At 44.3% G+C, this 16,327-nt stretch overlaps 2 protein-coding genes across 2 annotated transcripts; one reads left to right on the top strand and one right to left on the bottom strand.

Moving 5' to 3' along the window:
• Window positions 1–256: 256 nt before the first annotated feature.
• HSPA5 (heat shock protein family A (Hsp70) member 5) lies at window positions 257–5,359 on the top strand. Its single transcript, XM_079962077.1, has 8 exons — window positions 257–431; window positions 1,224–1,455; window positions 1,806–1,943; window positions 2,516–2,628; window positions 2,722–3,112; window positions 3,615–3,852; window positions 4,043–4,210; window positions 4,483–5,359. The coding sequence occupies exons 1-8, from the start codon at window positions 313–315 to the stop codon at window positions 5,046–5,048; spliced, it is 1,965 nt and encodes a 654-aa protein (XP_079818203.1). The 5' UTR covers window positions 257–312; the 3' UTR covers window positions 5,049–5,359.
• A 1,139-nt stretch (window positions 5,360–6,498) lies between these two features.
• Window positions 6,499–14,764, bottom strand: RABEPK (Rab9 effector protein with kelch motifs). Its single transcript, XM_079962211.1, has 7 exons — window positions 14,467–14,764; window positions 12,010–12,170; window positions 10,395–10,547; window positions 9,284–9,445; window positions 8,890–9,039; window positions 8,051–8,200; window positions 6,499–6,777 (listed from the first exon to the last, which is right to left on the bottom strand). The coding sequence occupies exons 1-7, from the start codon at window positions 14,538–14,540 to the stop codon at window positions 6,530–6,532; spliced, it is 1,098 nt and encodes a 365-aa protein (XP_079818337.1). The 5' UTR covers window positions 14,541–14,764; the 3' UTR covers window positions 6,499–6,529.
• Between the last annotated feature and the right edge of the window lie 1,563 nt (window positions 14,765–16,327).

Here is a 16,327-nt window from a genome sequence, read left to right on the forward strand (position 1 = left end):
CACGACAGCTACATATTTTCTTAACCCCTTGGCTGCCTTTTCCTTGAACAGAAAAGTTTGGGGTGGGGTGTTCTCTTTGAGCTGCCTGCATGTTTGCAGGCTGTGGGTGTTGGTAGCCTCTAGTCTTGATTGGCCCTCCCAGCCTTTGCTAAGGATATGTGGGACCAGTAATACTTACTCTCTAAATCTGCCCCCATTTCTGTTAAATGGGCATCATGGTATTGTCTTTTTGCTCATAGTATTGCCACTGATGATTAATTTTGCTTATTACAGGGTTTTTCTCTTACTGTGAATACTTGGTACAAGGGCAGAATGAAGTACGCGCTTGTCTGCCTGTTGCTCATTGGCAGTGTATTTGCTGCTGATGACGATGACAAAAAGGAAGATGTGGGGACTGTGGTTGGCATTGATCTGGGAACCACATATTCCTGGTAAGTAAAAGAAGGGTGCCTGTTTGATTGAGTGGCTTCTGTGTGTCTTGAATAGCTTATGGCCACTGCACCAAAATATGGCCAAGATTTGATGCAGTGTTGTGAACCGTCATTCTGCACTAGTGTATGCAAATTAATTGTACTGTACTACTATTTTAATGCACTTAGTACGTCAGGGGAGTAACAATATGATAGCTATGCAGCTCAAACTATTTTGATTCAATGTAGTCTTACAGCTAAAAGCTTGAGTACTGGCCAGAAACATTAGTATTAACCTGTTTAGCCCAGAGGATACAACTACAGTGGTGCCTCGCAAGACGGAAAACTCGCAAGACGAAAGAGTTTTCCGTTTTGGAGGTGCTTCGCAAAACGAATTTCCTGTGGGCTTGCTTCGCAAGACGAAATGTCTTGCGGGTTCCTGCGGGTTTTTTTTCCTCCCCCCCCCTTTCTAAGCCACTAAGCTGTCAATGGGCTTGCTTCGCAAGACGAAAAAACTGCTAGACAAAGAGACTCGCGGAACGGATTCTTTTCGTCTTGCGAGGCACCACTGTAGCTTACTTGTTGCACCTCTTCACAGGGCTCAGATTTTTGGCTTGATTTGCTTGATTTTCTCCTGTTTGCTGTTGGTTTTATGTGAATTCTGTTTTGTTTTTTTGTTGGTGTTCCTTTTTTCTTGGTTGTGTTAGTGCATTTTAATGTACTGTATTTCAGGTGTATTATATTTTGTGAACCACCCAGAAGGCTTTAAATAATACATATATTTTAAAAAGTAACTTCCATTCTCTTTTACAGTGTTGGTGTTTTCAAGAATGGGCGTGTGGAGATAATTGCTAATGACCAGGGTAACAGAATCACACCCTCCTATGTGGCCTTCACACCAGAGGGGGAACGTCTTATAGGTGATGCAGCAAAGAACCAGCTGACTTCAAACCCTGAGAATACTGTATTTGATGCCAAGCGCCTCATTGGTAGAACATGGAATGATCCTTCTGTGCAGCAGGATATAAAATACCTACCTTTCAAGGTACTCATTTTGTGCCTTTTATGTTATGGTATATATAAAGTACATTGAACACCTTTTGGTGTGAAATTTGAACCCAGCCTGTCCCCAATCGTAGCACTGTCTTAGAGACACTAGGTCACTAAGCAATGTATGAATTGTTTTTCCAGTCCACACAACTTATGGCACTGCTTTCACTCTGCTTAAGATACCAGCATCCAAGCATGAGTTATTCTGCATCTGGCAACCCGATGGGCAGGTTGTCTGGTCCTGCCGCTTCTTCAATGGAACCTCTTTAAGTCCACCACAATATTAATATTGTAGATGGTGTGCTTTTGGTTTGTAACCATGTCCACTTGTACTTGTCTTTACAGGTCATCGAAAAGAAGTCCAAGCCCCATATTCAGGTTGATATTGGAGGTGGCCAAATGAAGACCTTTGCCCCAGAAGAAATTTCAGCAATGGTTCTGACTAAAATGAAGGAGACTGCTGAGGCCTACTTGGGAAAGAAGGTAAGATGATGTTTCCGCTGGAGCACACAAGCAAAAAGAATAGGCACTGAGGGGAGCCTTCGTGAATCTACCGTGTATGGAGATTGGCCAGTGCTTGGTCTAATCTTTTGCTGCTTACTCTAGTTAGCAGCAGGTCTCGATGCCTTTCTGGTCTAGAGATCATTCTAAACTGGCTTGAACATGTAATATTCTACTTACAGTGTAAGTGCTCTGCCACTGAGCTTTGATGCCTCCTAACAGGCCTGGCTGCTTGTACACGAGGAGTCCCCGCTTTTTTGGTTCCCCAAGACATAAAATGGATGGGGGTGGTAGAATTGTTCTCCAAGCTGAGAAGGCCAATCTGTAGCCTTCTGGATGTGTTTTAATTCCAATTTCCAATATCTCTGACAGTTGACAATGCTGGATGGGGCTGATGAGAGCCCTGCAGCATCTAGAGGGCAACAGGCAATCCACTCCTCTAAATAGTCTTGAAAGGTGCATTCTAGACAATCGGGCTCCCCACCCCCCAAAAAAACCCTTTATTAGATGTTAATTTGGAAACAGCAATCAGAATTACTCTCATTCTTCTCCAGGTCACCCATGCTGTTGTCACTGTGCCAGCTTACTTCAACGATGCCCAGCGTCAGGCTACAAAGGATGCTGGTACTATTGCAGGCCTGAATGTCATGAGAATAATCAATGAGCCGTAAGTAGGGTTTTAATAGTCTTCTGCCAGTATTTGGAGTTTGTGTGCGCTTTTCTCACATTTACCAAACTAACAAGTTGCTCTTTCTTACAGGACTGCTGCTGCTATTGCTTATGGCCTAGACAAGAGGGAGGGCGAGAAGAACATCCTTGTCTTTGATTTGGGTGGTGGAACCTTTGATGTCTCCCTCCTCACAATTGATAATGGTGTCTTTGAAGTTGTGGCAACCAACGGAGACACTCACCTGGGTGGGGAAGACTTTGACCAGCGTGTAATGGAACACTTCATCAAGCTCTACAAGAAGAAAACTGGAAAGGATGTTCGGAAGGACAACAGAGCTGTTCAGAAGCTTCGTCGAGAAGTTGAAAAGGCCAAAAGAGCGCTTTCTTCTCAACACCAATCTAGAATTGAGATTGAATCCTTCTTTGAAGGAGAAGACTTCTCTGAAACCTTGACAAGAGCAAAATTTGAAGAACTGAACATGGTAGGTATCTTGAATTTTAAAATAGGTTGTTTCTAATAAAATGGCTCTACTATTTGGAGCAATTGCTGTACACAAAACATAAAATTGGGAGAGAAGTAAGATTATAGTAACGTAATAACATGTAGTACATGCGCGTCATGGGAAAAATAAGGTGGTGCCCTCCTGTGTGAAACTCCCAAGTTACAAGAGAAAAATAAGGTGGTGCCACTTCCAAGACACTATGCTGGTCAAACTGCACCAACAGCAGAGAATAAATTGGTTCCCTAATGGCTTGAGTCAAAATTGCTTGCCCTCTAAAAGATAGCAATGACTGATCTTTGTAGATTCTCCTGTTAAAGGAAAATGAGATATTAAGAGTAGGCCCATCTGATCTCAAATAGCATCATACATGGGCATCTTGGGGGCGGGATGTATCTGATAATTTGGTGACTGTATCATCTTGTGGCCTTGTTCTGTGATTGCCTTTCCACATCAATTAAGTGATTTTTAATTCTGCTTGTAGGATCTCTTCCGTTCCACCATGAAACCTGTCCAGAAAGTCCTAGAGGATGCAGACCTAAAGAAGTCTGACATTGATGAAATTGTGCTTGTTGGTGGCTCTACTCGCATCCCCAAGATACAGCAGCTTGTGAAAGAATTTTTCAATGGCAAGGAACCCTCTCGTGGAATCAACCCTGATGAAGCTGTAGCTTATGGTGCTGCTGTGCAGGCTGGTGTACTCTCTGGGGATCAAGATACTGGTAAGTCTGAGTGACTTAAATGCTGCATGAGGTGTTGGGCAGAGTAGCCTGTACAAGTGAAAAGCTTCCAGTCAGCCACATAACTGTTTGGAATGGAAGATCTTTGTCTTTGCTGGCTGTCAAGTTTGTTACTACAGCTAGATAAATTATGGTGATGCTTCATCGCTTAAAACCTCCTTTTCATTCTTAGGGGATCTGGTGCTGCTTGACGTGTGTCCTCTGACCTTGGGCATTGAGACTGTTGGTGGAGTAATGACCAAACTTATCCCAAGGAACACTGTTGTCCCCACCAAGAAATCACAGATCTTCTCCACAGCTTCAGATAACCAGCCAACTGTGACAATTAAGGTTTATGAAGGTAAGTGGCCGACCAACATCATTTGGTTTGGAAACTTTGAGTTTTTTGTCTTCTGGGCAGTAAAGAGTAAAAGGTGACTCCAACACAGCTTAATTTTGCAATGCATGTTTCCACATTTGTGAGGTTCCTTAACATGCTTTGAGTATCACTAGCTGTTGATTATTAATAGAAACACAAGTGAGATGCCTTTAAAAAATGATAATCTTGTACTTGCGTGATTACCAGAGTATAATCTGAGTGATTTCATGTGAAATGAAATTTCCCCCCTGTAGGAGAACGTCCTCTTACAAAGGATAATCATCTCTTGGGAACTTTCGATCTGACTGGAATCCCTCCTGCTCCTCGTGGCGTCCCTCAGATTGAAGTTACCTTTGAAATAGATGTGAACGGAATCCTTCGTGTTACGGCTGAGGACAAGGGCACAGGCAACAAAAATAAGATCACCATCACCAATGACCAGAATCGTCTTACTCCAGAAGAAATTGAGAGGATGGTCAATGATGCAGAGAAGTTTGCTGAGGAAGACAAAAAGCTGAAAGAGCGGATTGATGCTAGGAATGAGCTGGAAAGTTACGCCTACTCACTGAAAAACCAGATTGGAGATAAGGAGAAGCTCGGTGGCAAGTTGTCATCTGAAGACAAAGAAACAATAGAGAAGGCTGTAGAGGAAAAGATTGAGTGGCTAGAGAGTCACCAAGATAGTGACATCGAGGAATTCAAAGCCCAAAAGAAGGAACTGGAAGAGGTGGTGCAACCAATTGTGGGCAAGTTGTATGGTAGTGCAGGCCCACCCCCTACCGAGGAAGAAGCAGCAGGAGGAGATAAGGATGAATTGTAGACATCAGTTTCCTAGATGTTGATGCTGTAAATATTGGACTTTGAACTTTTGTTTAAACTATTTGAACTCTAGATTTGGAATGTGATCTGAATCTTCACATTGGGTGGAGTTGGAAATGCTAGCCCAAAAGTGGCTGTATACTGCTTTTCGTTAGCAGTTGATAAATGTCCAGCAGGGGGGTGGGCAACCTGACACGGGGAGCGGGTGAAGTATTGAAACCATTCTATTTAACAAGTTGGGTTGTGTGTGTTATGTGGAGAACTTTTCTACCCTCCACAAGTGACAACAATAAATTTGTTACTTACACTGGATCTGGGTCTATTTGATCTTTGTAACACAAATGCTTACAGGAACTAAGAACACACCAGGACCAGAGCTATGGTTCTGTCTGCATGCTTCTTGGGTCTGACCCCCTCAGACACCACCTTCCTCAGAGCAGAATACAATTGGGCGAAGAATTATTCCCATGCATGTCTGCTAGGTGGTAACAGGCCATTGGGTGATGACTTGGCATATGTGGACAAGCCACAGAAACATTAGAATCAGAATTGTTACAGTTGCAAGATACCCTCAGGGTCATCTAGTGGTCCTTAATGTTTACATGTTTTGTTTCTAGATGAAAAGTGATGTGTAAATGAGCTCAGTACGTATGCATTATTGTGCCAAGTCAGAATACCTCAAGTTGGATCTCTGAATAATTTTAAGTAATTTCAGGCCCAGAAATATACAAGAGAGAAGCTAAGGGCTGGACCAAGCACACAAAGGAGATGATTTTGGATAACTTAATCCCTAGCTTTATCAGCTGCTCAACTCTGCAGTTTGTTTGCTTGATCACACAAGAAGCAGCCCATCTACTATTTTAGTTAACCATAACTAACTCTGAGAGCCATGATGTGTTGCTTATTTAATATTCAAGCTGTCTGGCTCTTTAATCAACATAAGCTAATGCAATGAACCCACTTGGCCAATAACCTGTGTTAATTACAATCTGCTGCCCATTGTTGGCAAAAGCTGTGTGCCCTTAGGAGTTAATGGTACTTTCCTATCTGTACTGAACTGTTTCAGTGCAGTAAATCTGTTATATGGGAAATTGTCCAATCCTGAACCCTCCAGCACTAATTCTTATTAGCTTCTTCTAACACATCCTGATTCATCCTATTGTTGGCAAGAGAGCACCATTTGGGGTTCAGTGCCTGTAGAAACTACACATTTCATTTTCTGAGAGTCTTATTTCACTTCCATGGTAGTAATATGAAGCAGTCAAGCACCCAAATTTGATTAAAGGAGGGCAACTCACTTGTATTTTATTAAACACTCCCCTTCCTTTCCCAGCCATTCCAGCCACTGGACACGCTGAAACTTTCAAGAGGCAGAAATATGCGCACACACTTAATTTGTAGTCCTCCGGCACAAAATGTGGATTGTCTTGCATTACAAGGAGGGAGGCAGGTTAAGATTATTAAACATTTATTTAAAACATTTTACTTAAGAAGAGTTACAGCACTGTCTTTGTAGATTTCCCCTTTAATATCCATTCCACCAAACACTAAGCACAAGTGTTCATCTGGGCAGCCTTGAGATAGACTGTCTCCATTAGAGCCTCCAGCTCCTTCCTTCCTGTTGCTGTCCTCACTGGAAGTCACTTTCCACGGAACAACACACATAGACTGGTCCAGACGAGCAGAAGGCACAGGAGTTTTAAACTCCAACTTTGTCCAATGTCCCTTTTCTGCAGTTAAAAATAAATAAATAGAAAACTATGCAAAAAAAGAGGGGAGCAGCAGCAGCTTGTAAATTAAAACATCACTATATGTCAATCTTGAAGAGAGCTGGAAAATTAGACCTGAAGCTTCTACAGGGAGTGGAAATATTGGGGATCTCTTTTCCCTCTTAACATTTTAAGTGACATACACGTGAATAGTGACGGCTGCCAGCTGTATGGTTTTAAAAGCAGCAAAGAAAGATTCTTGGAGGATATGGCAAACCAATTGTTTGGAGTCAAAAAGGGGAGACTGCAGTTTTGCACAATTCCTGCTTGCAGGCTCCTGACAGAGAACAGTATGTGGGGCTATTTAGACCAGAAGGGCTCTTGTGGGTGTTATGGAACACTGAAACACTGAGCGGCTCTTAGGCACCTTTCAAACTATTCCCATCTAGACCAGGAGTAAGAAACTCATGGCCTGCCAGATGCTGTTGGATTCCTAACTTCCATCAGCTCCAACCAGCATGGCCAAGGGCGGGGGTTCAGCAACATATTGCAGAGCCACAAGTTCAGATGGGTTGGGTAAAAATAATAAATTACGTACTATTATTCCTGATCTAGCCCACTGCTGCCTAATACTGAGAGCAGCTCCTCAAGGTTTCCACTAGTGAGATAGGAAAGGGGCTTCTCTTTCTCCTATCAACTGCTGCAAAAGATCCTTTTAACTGGAGAATATTTGGGATTAAACCTGGGACCTTTCTGCATGCAAAACACCTCTTTCACTGAGCTATAGATGCTTTTGATAAACATGAAGCTGCCTTATTCCATATCAGATTTCTTTTGCACACGGAGTCCAGGTGTGCCTACTCTGAACTGACCACAACTTTCCAGGGTTGCAAGCAAATCTGTTTCAATATCCCTTGTTCCCTGATGCTCCTCCTCCACTTTGTTAAAAATTGCAGACTCAAGGGACTGAGCCTGGGACCTTTTTCATGCAACAGGTGAGCACAACCTCCGATCTACTACTCCCACTCCCTTTAGTATGTGGTGACAGTGTTTATAATCTGGGGCGGGGCGGGGGGGTCACATTACATAATCAGAGGCCACATAAGCACTCTCTGTTTTGGATTACAGGCTCCCATCAGCTTCAGCCACTACTAGCTTCAGATAAGGTCATGTGGGGAGGTTACATGGCTGGGGCTGCCATCTCAAAATTGCTGGCAATGGCATACACAAAGAGGACTCCCCAGTATAATGTTCCCGATGGAAGCTAAGCAAAGATATCATAAGAAACACCCACCTATGTGATATTTATACATTGTGTCCAGTGCTCCTGTTGGGTCCATTCCACCAAATATATACAAATGGCCCTGAAACACAACTGCTGAGTGGGCTGCCCGCCCTGCTGGTACAGATCCAGTAGCCGACAGGGTCTCCCACTTCATTTCAGCTGCAAGCACATTAAACCAATCCACATCAGTGCTCATCAGGTGCAAAGCTTAAGCAAATTGAGCTTGAAACACACACAACAGGGCTGCATGCACATTCAGCGATTCTGCAACAGGAAAATGAATTTGGTAAAGAGTTTGGGACAGTTAACTTTAAAGTTAAAGTTTCTAGCTGTAATGACAGCAAAGATTATTGGGGGCGGTGGCTTAAACAGATGGGAAATGCCTGTAAAACAGGAATCAAAGGAAGGCTAAATGGTATTTAGAATTTATATTTCACATTAATGTCTGCCTTTCCATAAAGGAACTTATGGCAGCATACACGGTTATCCTCCCCTTTCCTCCCTTGTATCCTCACAACCCTGCACGGTAGGTTAGACTGAGAGATTATGCCTAACCTAAGGTCACCCAGAGAGATCTGAGCGGGGATCTGATTCCTCGTCTTCCTGGATCGTGTCAAACGCTACCCACTACCCCACACCACCTCTTAAGGCTGTACCATAATTCTGTAGTAACACAGCCTGCAGGTGGAAACTGTAATCAGGATCCTACAGTATTTCTCACATTCTTAGCCTTTAAGGCTTTATAATGTGTGGCTTCTAAAAGCTAAAGATCTATAGGTTGTTTGTTTGTTTAAGGCAAGGTGGGAAGATAATCCCTTTTCACCAAGTTTGCATCACTGAGTACTTACTTGTATCAAAGCAGAAGAGATCATCAAAAAAGGTATCACCGGCCAATCCGCCATGTATGTAGAGCCTGTTCTCGACAGCCACCACGGCATGGCCATGTCGAGGAGCAGGAGGGTCGCCCCGAACTTCTGGTTGCAGCCATGTCAGAGTGGCTACAGGTGGCAAGAGATAAATGTATTAAGATGAAGCAACAGCTACCTCAAGGGCCTCGCTCCCTGATTCCCACACATAGGGTTAAAAGGCCTACATTAGTCATGTTTATCCATTTCAACGGGTTTTCTCTAAGTAGGACTAACAGGATTCAACTCCTACTTTGCTCCATCTGCTGCCAGGCCCAGGGGAATCAGCTAAACATTTGGTTTGGGAAATATCTGCACAGGAGCAGAGGAAGCTTACCAGAGTCAAAGATGTGAAGCTGCTGGTCTTTGACTGGATCCACCCCTTTATCACCTCCTCCAAATACATATAAACGGTCCCCAATCACTGCTGAGGATGTATGATAAGTCCGAGGGGATGGTGGAGTGCCGCTCACCTTAGGGCTCATCCACGTTCCAGCTTCTAACATGGAAAACAAAAATATTTGTAAACTAAGCTACAATATTGAAAAATTGGGGATTGCACACAAGTAAGTTATAGGCACAGAAAATGAGGGTGCAAATTACACGTCACATGTGGAAGAAAGAAATGGAATTCCTAGTCCCTTTGGTTACCAGGCAAGTGCTTAAATGCAAGGCTAATTTAGTGGTACTTTGATTCAAAGGAATGTCAAAGAGAAACTAGAACTTGAAACTACTGAACTGTAGTTCCTCAAGAGATTTAGTGCTATAAGTTAGGGACTGAATTGAAACATTTTGTGGGTTTTAAATCAAATTACATGTGCCAGTTTGCTGACCAACGGCTTGGATGTTAGGATGTTATAAACCAACTATTTTGTGTGTATGTCAATGGCCACTGTTAAAACACAATTATCACAATGTCTACATATTATTTCCTTCTGATCTCACAATTCCACCTTCTGACCCACCAGTGCAGTAACTCAGGATAATACTTCATGCATCTAAAGAAGCAAAAGCTGATGCCATAATAAATTTATTAGATATAGAAGGTGACACAATATACTGTTGTTTTTGCTGCAGTACGATAACCCAGCTACCACTCTGAAATGAGTTTTATTGTTATTTTCATCATCTAACAGATAGCCAGTGTGGTGTAGTGGTAAGATTGTTGGACTAAGTCCTGAGAAACTAGGGTTCAACCCCCTGACTAAGGCCAAGTGAAATTGGACCACTCACTCTCCTAGCTTAACCTACCTCACTGGGTTGTTGTGAGGATAACCATTCTCAAGAGAGCTATATTTGCTGCTCTGAGCTCCTTGGTGGGATAGTGGGATGCAAATATACTGGATATGAATGAATTTAGAAATTGGACAGCTGCATGTTTGAAATCTTAAAAAAAAAAAAAATACTCCAAGAAGTAATAAAATGAAAAGGAAATAACTAATACTCACGGAGGTCTAGAACTTGCACACAATTCCTGTTCCCAGTTTCACTGGCTCCTCCAAACACCCAGAGGCTCGTGGGCCAACTTGTGGGAATGAAGGTGGCATGCTCATACCGCGGCAAGAGACCCCGCCAGGCAGGTGCCGTCCAGCAGTGTGCATCTGGGAGCCAGAAAGACACGTAAGAGCTGGTAGTGGGATCAGGCCAAAGGCGGCTCATCTAGTCCAGCATCCTGTTCTCACAGCAGTGCCTGATTTCGGGCAGTGTAGGTGCTTCCCATACATAGGGCACCAAAAAAGGGAGAGCCAAATTGAGACGGTCCATTTCGGTGTGCCAAATTTTGTCATAACTCAGCGCACCTTATTACTAAAGATTACCATAGTCTGCCCCTGCTCAGGGGCCAGCCAGATGCCCCAATGCAGAGCCCACAAGCAGGATCTAAAAGCAGCAGCACTCTCTGCAATTGCTGTCAGGTAAAGGGTGGGAGGCGGGTGGCGCTGTGGGTTAAACTACAGAGCCTAGGACTTGCCAATCAGAAGGTTGGCGGTTTGAATCCCCACGACGGGGTGAGCTCCCATTTCTCGGTCCTTGCTCCTGCCAACCTAGCAGTATGAAAGCACGTCAAAGTGCAAGTAGATATATAGGTACCGCTCCGGCGGGAAGGTAAACGGCGTTTCCGTGCGCTGCTCTGGTTTGTCAGAAGCGACTTAGTCATGCTGGCCACATGACCCAGAAGCTGTACGCCGGCTCCCTTGGCCAATAAAGCGAGATGAGCGCTGCAACCCCAGAGTCGGTCACGATTGGACCTAATGCTCAGGGGTCCCCTTTACCTTTACCTAAAGGGTGGATGGGCAGGACTTCCCCAAAATGGCCTGGTGGGCCAAATGGAGTGGATTGGTGAGCCAAGTTTGGCCCCTATGGCAATGGCACCATCAGGGCAGAGCTTTTTGGAAGAAGTCCAGGGCACCAAAATGCCACAGGGCTCCTTTGCGTGTCGAGACCCCGCAGCCACCCCCTCGTTGGAAAATAACTCACACAAGGACAGAGATATTAAGTTTATGTTATTGGGCAAATTTGGCCACAACTTTATTGAATTACAGAATGTGAGTGGCATTGGCTTAGGCATTGATTGACTATATCTGACTCCTGCCCGCTGTGCAGGAAGTCCGGTAAGGATAAACCACCAGTAGGGGGAGCCCTGTCCATGCAAGAGGAAGTCCTCCGGCTCACTCCTCAGTTTAAACTGTCCCCGGCCACACCCCACCGGCCAGCAGATTGGCTGGCCGGGCTCTGACTTGGCCAGGATCCCCCAGGCTAAGGGGGACAAAGTCCCCCACCCCCGGTGGGGAGTGGGTGGCCACATGGTCCACTGCAACTCTTCCCCGCTGGGAAGTGGAGCGGATTTACCACATTTGGAAACCTGGTGAAGAAATACAGATCGCCATCTAAAGAGGGAGAAAGAACCCTATGAATCCAGGATCTAAAATTACTGCATTGCAGCCATGAGGACCAGGAACTTGCTTTTTTTTTACAAACAAAAAACAAAAGCAGTTTGCTTAAGAAGCTGAATTCTGCAACATATCATATGCTTCCTTCCTGCTCTAATGACACTCTAGCCCTTACCAAGATCCATGACGTAGGAGTCGGCAAAACTGCCACTCGGGTCTGCTCCCCCGACAAGGATGACTTTCCCTTTCCTGCTGCCTGGCTCTGCAGGAGGTAGGTACAAGGAATTCTGCCCCACACGGGCACAGGGACTGTCCCCAGGTAGGAGAAGGGCATACCTGGCATGGAGAAATAAGCAAAAGGGATCTCAGAAAGGCTGCTGTTCCATGTGGAGCAGAAGATGGAGCATGTCTCTTTAAGCCTGCAATGCTATCTATGCACACTTACCCAGGAGTAAACACCACCAAACAAACATGCATAAATGGTGTAGCAGCTACTAGGATGAGCTGGGAACCAGGATAACCCTGGGCTATGAACTCAGTCAGAGAGTCTTAGGGAAGTCACTCTCAGCCTCTCCATCTACAACATGGGGATAAAACAAGGCTGGGTAACCTTGCTGGGCTGTTCTATGGATTATTGAGGGCGTATGTGCAAAATACTGTGAATACCCCAATCTTATTATTCATACAAGAGTGAAACAAACTGTTGCAGTATGGACTCTGCCAGACAGCCTCTCTTCCAGGATACTCCATTCCACCACCAAATTTTCTCTTCCCTGCTTCTCAGAAGCCAGTCATTATTCCTTGCTCAGTGTGTACATTTCACCCTAAGTGAGCTGTTTTGCCCTCTCTGGGTCTAATCACTCCCCTCCCCCCACCAAAAAAAGTTAGTTTTAAACTTTTGAAAAACTTCAAGCTCTTCCAAGCCTGTTGTGTGTGGGTGGTGCTGTTTTACTTACATGAGATCACATGCCAGAAGATGCTATGCAGCGTTTGCCAAATGGATGCCCTCTAGGTATTTGGGACTACAACTCCCATCAGCTCCAGCCAACAGGGTCGTTGTCATCCAGAAGATCTGAAATGCACCTTCTTGGCAAAGACTGTCTTCTCTCTGTCCCATCAACACCAGAAGCCCATTAGGTGGTGACAGGAGAGAGAGGCCTTTCTGTGGCTGCTCCCCTAGATAGGATTCCCTCCCAAGAGAGGTTAGATGAGCTCCCTCCTTGTTATCCTTCCACCAGCAGGCTAAGGCCTTCCTGTTCAGACAGGCCTTTGGGAACTTAAGGTACAGGCGATGCTGACCACTGGGCTGTTGTCAAGACAAACAGGATTTCAATTACTGGTTCCAAATGTGTTGTGATGTATTTTAAACTATTGTTCCTAACTAGTTTGTTTTTATTACTTTGCATTTTATAATGCTGCTTCAAAATGTTGAATCTCAACTTGGGAGAAAGCTGGGATATAAATATAATAGGCAAACGAATAAATAATACACAGTAGTATACAGGATAGCATCCTCACCCCCTGGTACACCAGATTTCTGCAACCTGATGTACAGTCATGTTCTTTTGAGGATAACGAGAATTGTTATTTAAACCATCTGGAGGGCATCAGGGTTGGGGGAGGTTGATGTGCACAACATTTTTAAAAATTTAGTTTTTAACTGAGGTTTGCATATTTCAAAAGAAAGAGCCACAACACAATCATAAGGTAATACTACCAATAAATAAATTACCAGAGTCGCCACCCCCTACAGCGATAAACAAGATCCATACCCCACACTACAATTCAAAATGTACAGTAAGTGTGGTGTTAGAGTGTTGGACTAGGGGTCTGGGAAACAAAATTCCAAGTCTGCACTTAGCCATGACGCTCACTGGGTGTCCTAGAGTCAGCCCCTTCACTCTCAGCCTAACCTACTTCACAGGGTTGTTTTGAGCATAAAGCGGGAAGAAAGAGAACTATAAGGGCCACCACGAGCAGCTTTGAATAAAAGATGGGCTATAAAATAAACATGGCAATACAATTAATATAAAAACCTGTCAAAAGCAGCATTAGAACATTGTAAGTGTTGTCTTCCCCCTTTTATTGGATTTTTCTTTACAAAACACAATACTGTAATTCTTTCTTTCTTTTTTTAAGTATTTACTTAATGCATTTTCATTAGTACAGTAATGCAAGAATTCTCACTGATGCGTGCAGACCATTTGACAGGGCTGCAGGAGATCAGGGCCCTGCCTCGTCGAGCCTACGGTCTAAAATTCAACCTAGGAAAGCAACAGCAGAAATGAATGGCGCGCAAGAAATCGGAGGAAGGAGTAAATATCGGAGGCAGAATCTTGTAAAGGAAGGGCTATTATTAATTTAAGCCTCTGGCCGCAAGCAGAGTTTGACTGCATATTGCATGTCATCTTCCGCAAGTTAATACTCCCTTTGAAAGGCTATTCCCCTCTGCTGGGGGGCACAGGAGAGAGAACTCCCTGATCGATGGCTGCCCCTTCCAGGTAGGCTGAAGCAGATCCAGGGGGCCCACGTCTCAGTTCAGAACCGACCTCCCCGCACCCTGTTTCTCTTTGCACGTCAACTCCCTCAAACTGCATCCCACGTGCACTGATGCCCCGCCTCGAGAACGCACCAGTTGCCTTCCTCCGGGTTTCCTCCAGGCTTCAGCTCCAGCAGCGCCGTCCGCGAGCCCGGCTCCGGCCCCATGGATGCAGGCCGAGGGAGAGGGGTGAGATAAAAAAAACCGACGCCCCGCCCCCGGGTCCGTTGCTAGACGACCAGCAGCTCCGCCCTCAGCGTGGCCACTGTGCAAGCGGACAGCGCTTCACGGTAACACCACCCCGCTGCTGCACACTTTTAAATTTCATATTCTTTCTCCTCAGTTCATTCTAAGGTGCAGCATACTTTTCTCCCCGCTTATTTTTTTTTAAAGAAAGAAGGCCACGTGAGAGCGTTTCTGAGCATGTGCAGATCTCTTCCCATTTCATCACACAAGCCGTTACTTCCTCCTGCTTCAGATATGTGGGATTGCTGGTGGCCAGGCTGCTATTAATATGTTTATAAGGTGTATCATATATATTTATATAAAATATTTCTTATTTATATCTGTTTATTCAAAATGCCTTACAAGGAGTTGCATCCAACTGAGAGTAGGCCTACTGAAATCAATGGGCCTGTCCATTAATTACAATGGGTCTATGCTCTGTGTATGCCCAACATTAGATACAGAACAACATTTTTTACCTGCCCTCCACCATGTGGTCCCCATGTGGGTTACACAACAACTGCTTAATAAATATAAAATTACAACAAAAACAACAGAATTCCAGACAAAAGCAGCACAAATACAGATTAATCGAAAGAGAGGAGTCAACTACAGTGGTACCTCGGGTTAAGAACTTAATTTGTTCTGGAGGTCCGTTCTTAACCTTAAACTGTTCTTAACCTGAAGACCACTTTAGCTAATGGGGCCTCCCGCTGCTGCTGCTGCGCTGCTCCCCTGCAATTTCTGTTCTCCTCCTGAAGCAAAGTTCTTAACCTGAGGTAATATTTCTGGTTTAGCGGAGTCTGTAACCTGAAGCGTCTGTAACCTGAAGCATCTGTAACCCGAGGTACCAATGTAAAAGATACTTTTATGACTGCAGTTTCTGGATGAAACATGAGGGAAGCCCCATATAGAGTACATTGTAGTTATCTGGTCTTGACAGAACTGGTTGACAGCTCTCGGGATCTATTGGGTTACAAATGATTTGTGGCACATCAGCCACCATCCCTTGTTTAAAAATATTTGTTTCTTTCATCCAGTTAAGTCCTCTTTGCTGCAGTCTAGGAAAAGCCTCACTTTTTCCTCTCAGCACCTATAAGTTAGTTTAGCCCATCCTCAGATATGATTAATCTGTGGCATAGCCAGTTCTGGAACACTGCACTTACAAAAAGAAATAACAAAAAAGATTAGAAGAATAGGAACACCAGTTGCCAAGAACAGTTTTATTTCATATCTTATTCTTTGGCGATCACTCGTAGCCGAGTAAGATTGTTTTCCATGAACATGATTTTAACAGTGAGTCTGTAAGTGACTATGGAGGCCAATTCTGGATCCACACATCCTTCCACAGTGGGGACATAGGTTTCCGGGCGGGAGTTGATCACAGTGAGGGTTTGCCAAGCATTCCTTCCTCTTAGCACGTTTCTCCCTTTCATCCTGAATCTGAGTCTCTTCAAAGCCCATGACACCTTTGGTAAAGGCTGTTCTCCAATTGCAGCACTTGCAGGCTAGTGTTTCCCAGTTGTTGGTGTCTATACTACATTTTTAAAGATTTGCCTTGAGAGAGTCTTTAAAACTTTTTTGTTGACCACCAGCATTCCTCTTTCCATTTTAAAGTTCAGAATAGAGTAGTTGCTTTGGAAGACGATAATCAGGCATCAGAACAACATGAGCTGTCCAACGAAGTTGATGCTGAAGAACCATTGCTTCGGCACTGGTGCTCTTTGCT

Source organism: Podarcis cretensis (assembly GCF_951804945.1).
Source record: "Podarcis cretensis genome assembly, chromosome: Z".
Lineage (NCBI taxonomy): Eukaryota > Metazoa > Chordata > Lepidosauria > Squamata > Lacertidae > Podarcis > Podarcis cretensis.

Bases quoted from the DNA above. Each gene is read 5' to 3' on its own strand.
- HSPA5 (XM_079962077.1), top strand. From the start codon at position 313: ATGAAGTACGCGCTTGTCTGCCTGTTGCTCATTGGCAGTGTATTTGCT. The intron at 1,456-1,805 runs GTACTCATTTTG...TTGTCTTTACAG, and splicing joins TAAAATACCTACCTTTCAAG to GTCATCGAAAAGAAGTCCAA. The intron at 4,211-4,482 runs GTAAGTGGCCGA...TCCCCCCTGTAG, and splicing joins GACAATTAAGGTTTATGAAG to GAGAACGTCCTCTTACAAAG.
- RABEPK (XM_079962211.1), bottom strand. From the start codon at position 14,540: ATGGGGCCGGAGCCGGGCTCGCGGACGGCGCTGCTGGAGCTGAAGCCT. The intron at 9,446-10,394 runs GTGAGTATTAGT...TTTCCATGTTAG, and splicing joins TGTGCAAGTTCTAGACCTCC to AAGCTGGAACGTGGATGAGC. The intron at 8,201-8,889 runs GTAAGTACTCAG...ATGTGCTTGCAG, and splicing joins TCTCTTCTGCTTTGATACAA to CTGAAATGAAGTGGGAGACC.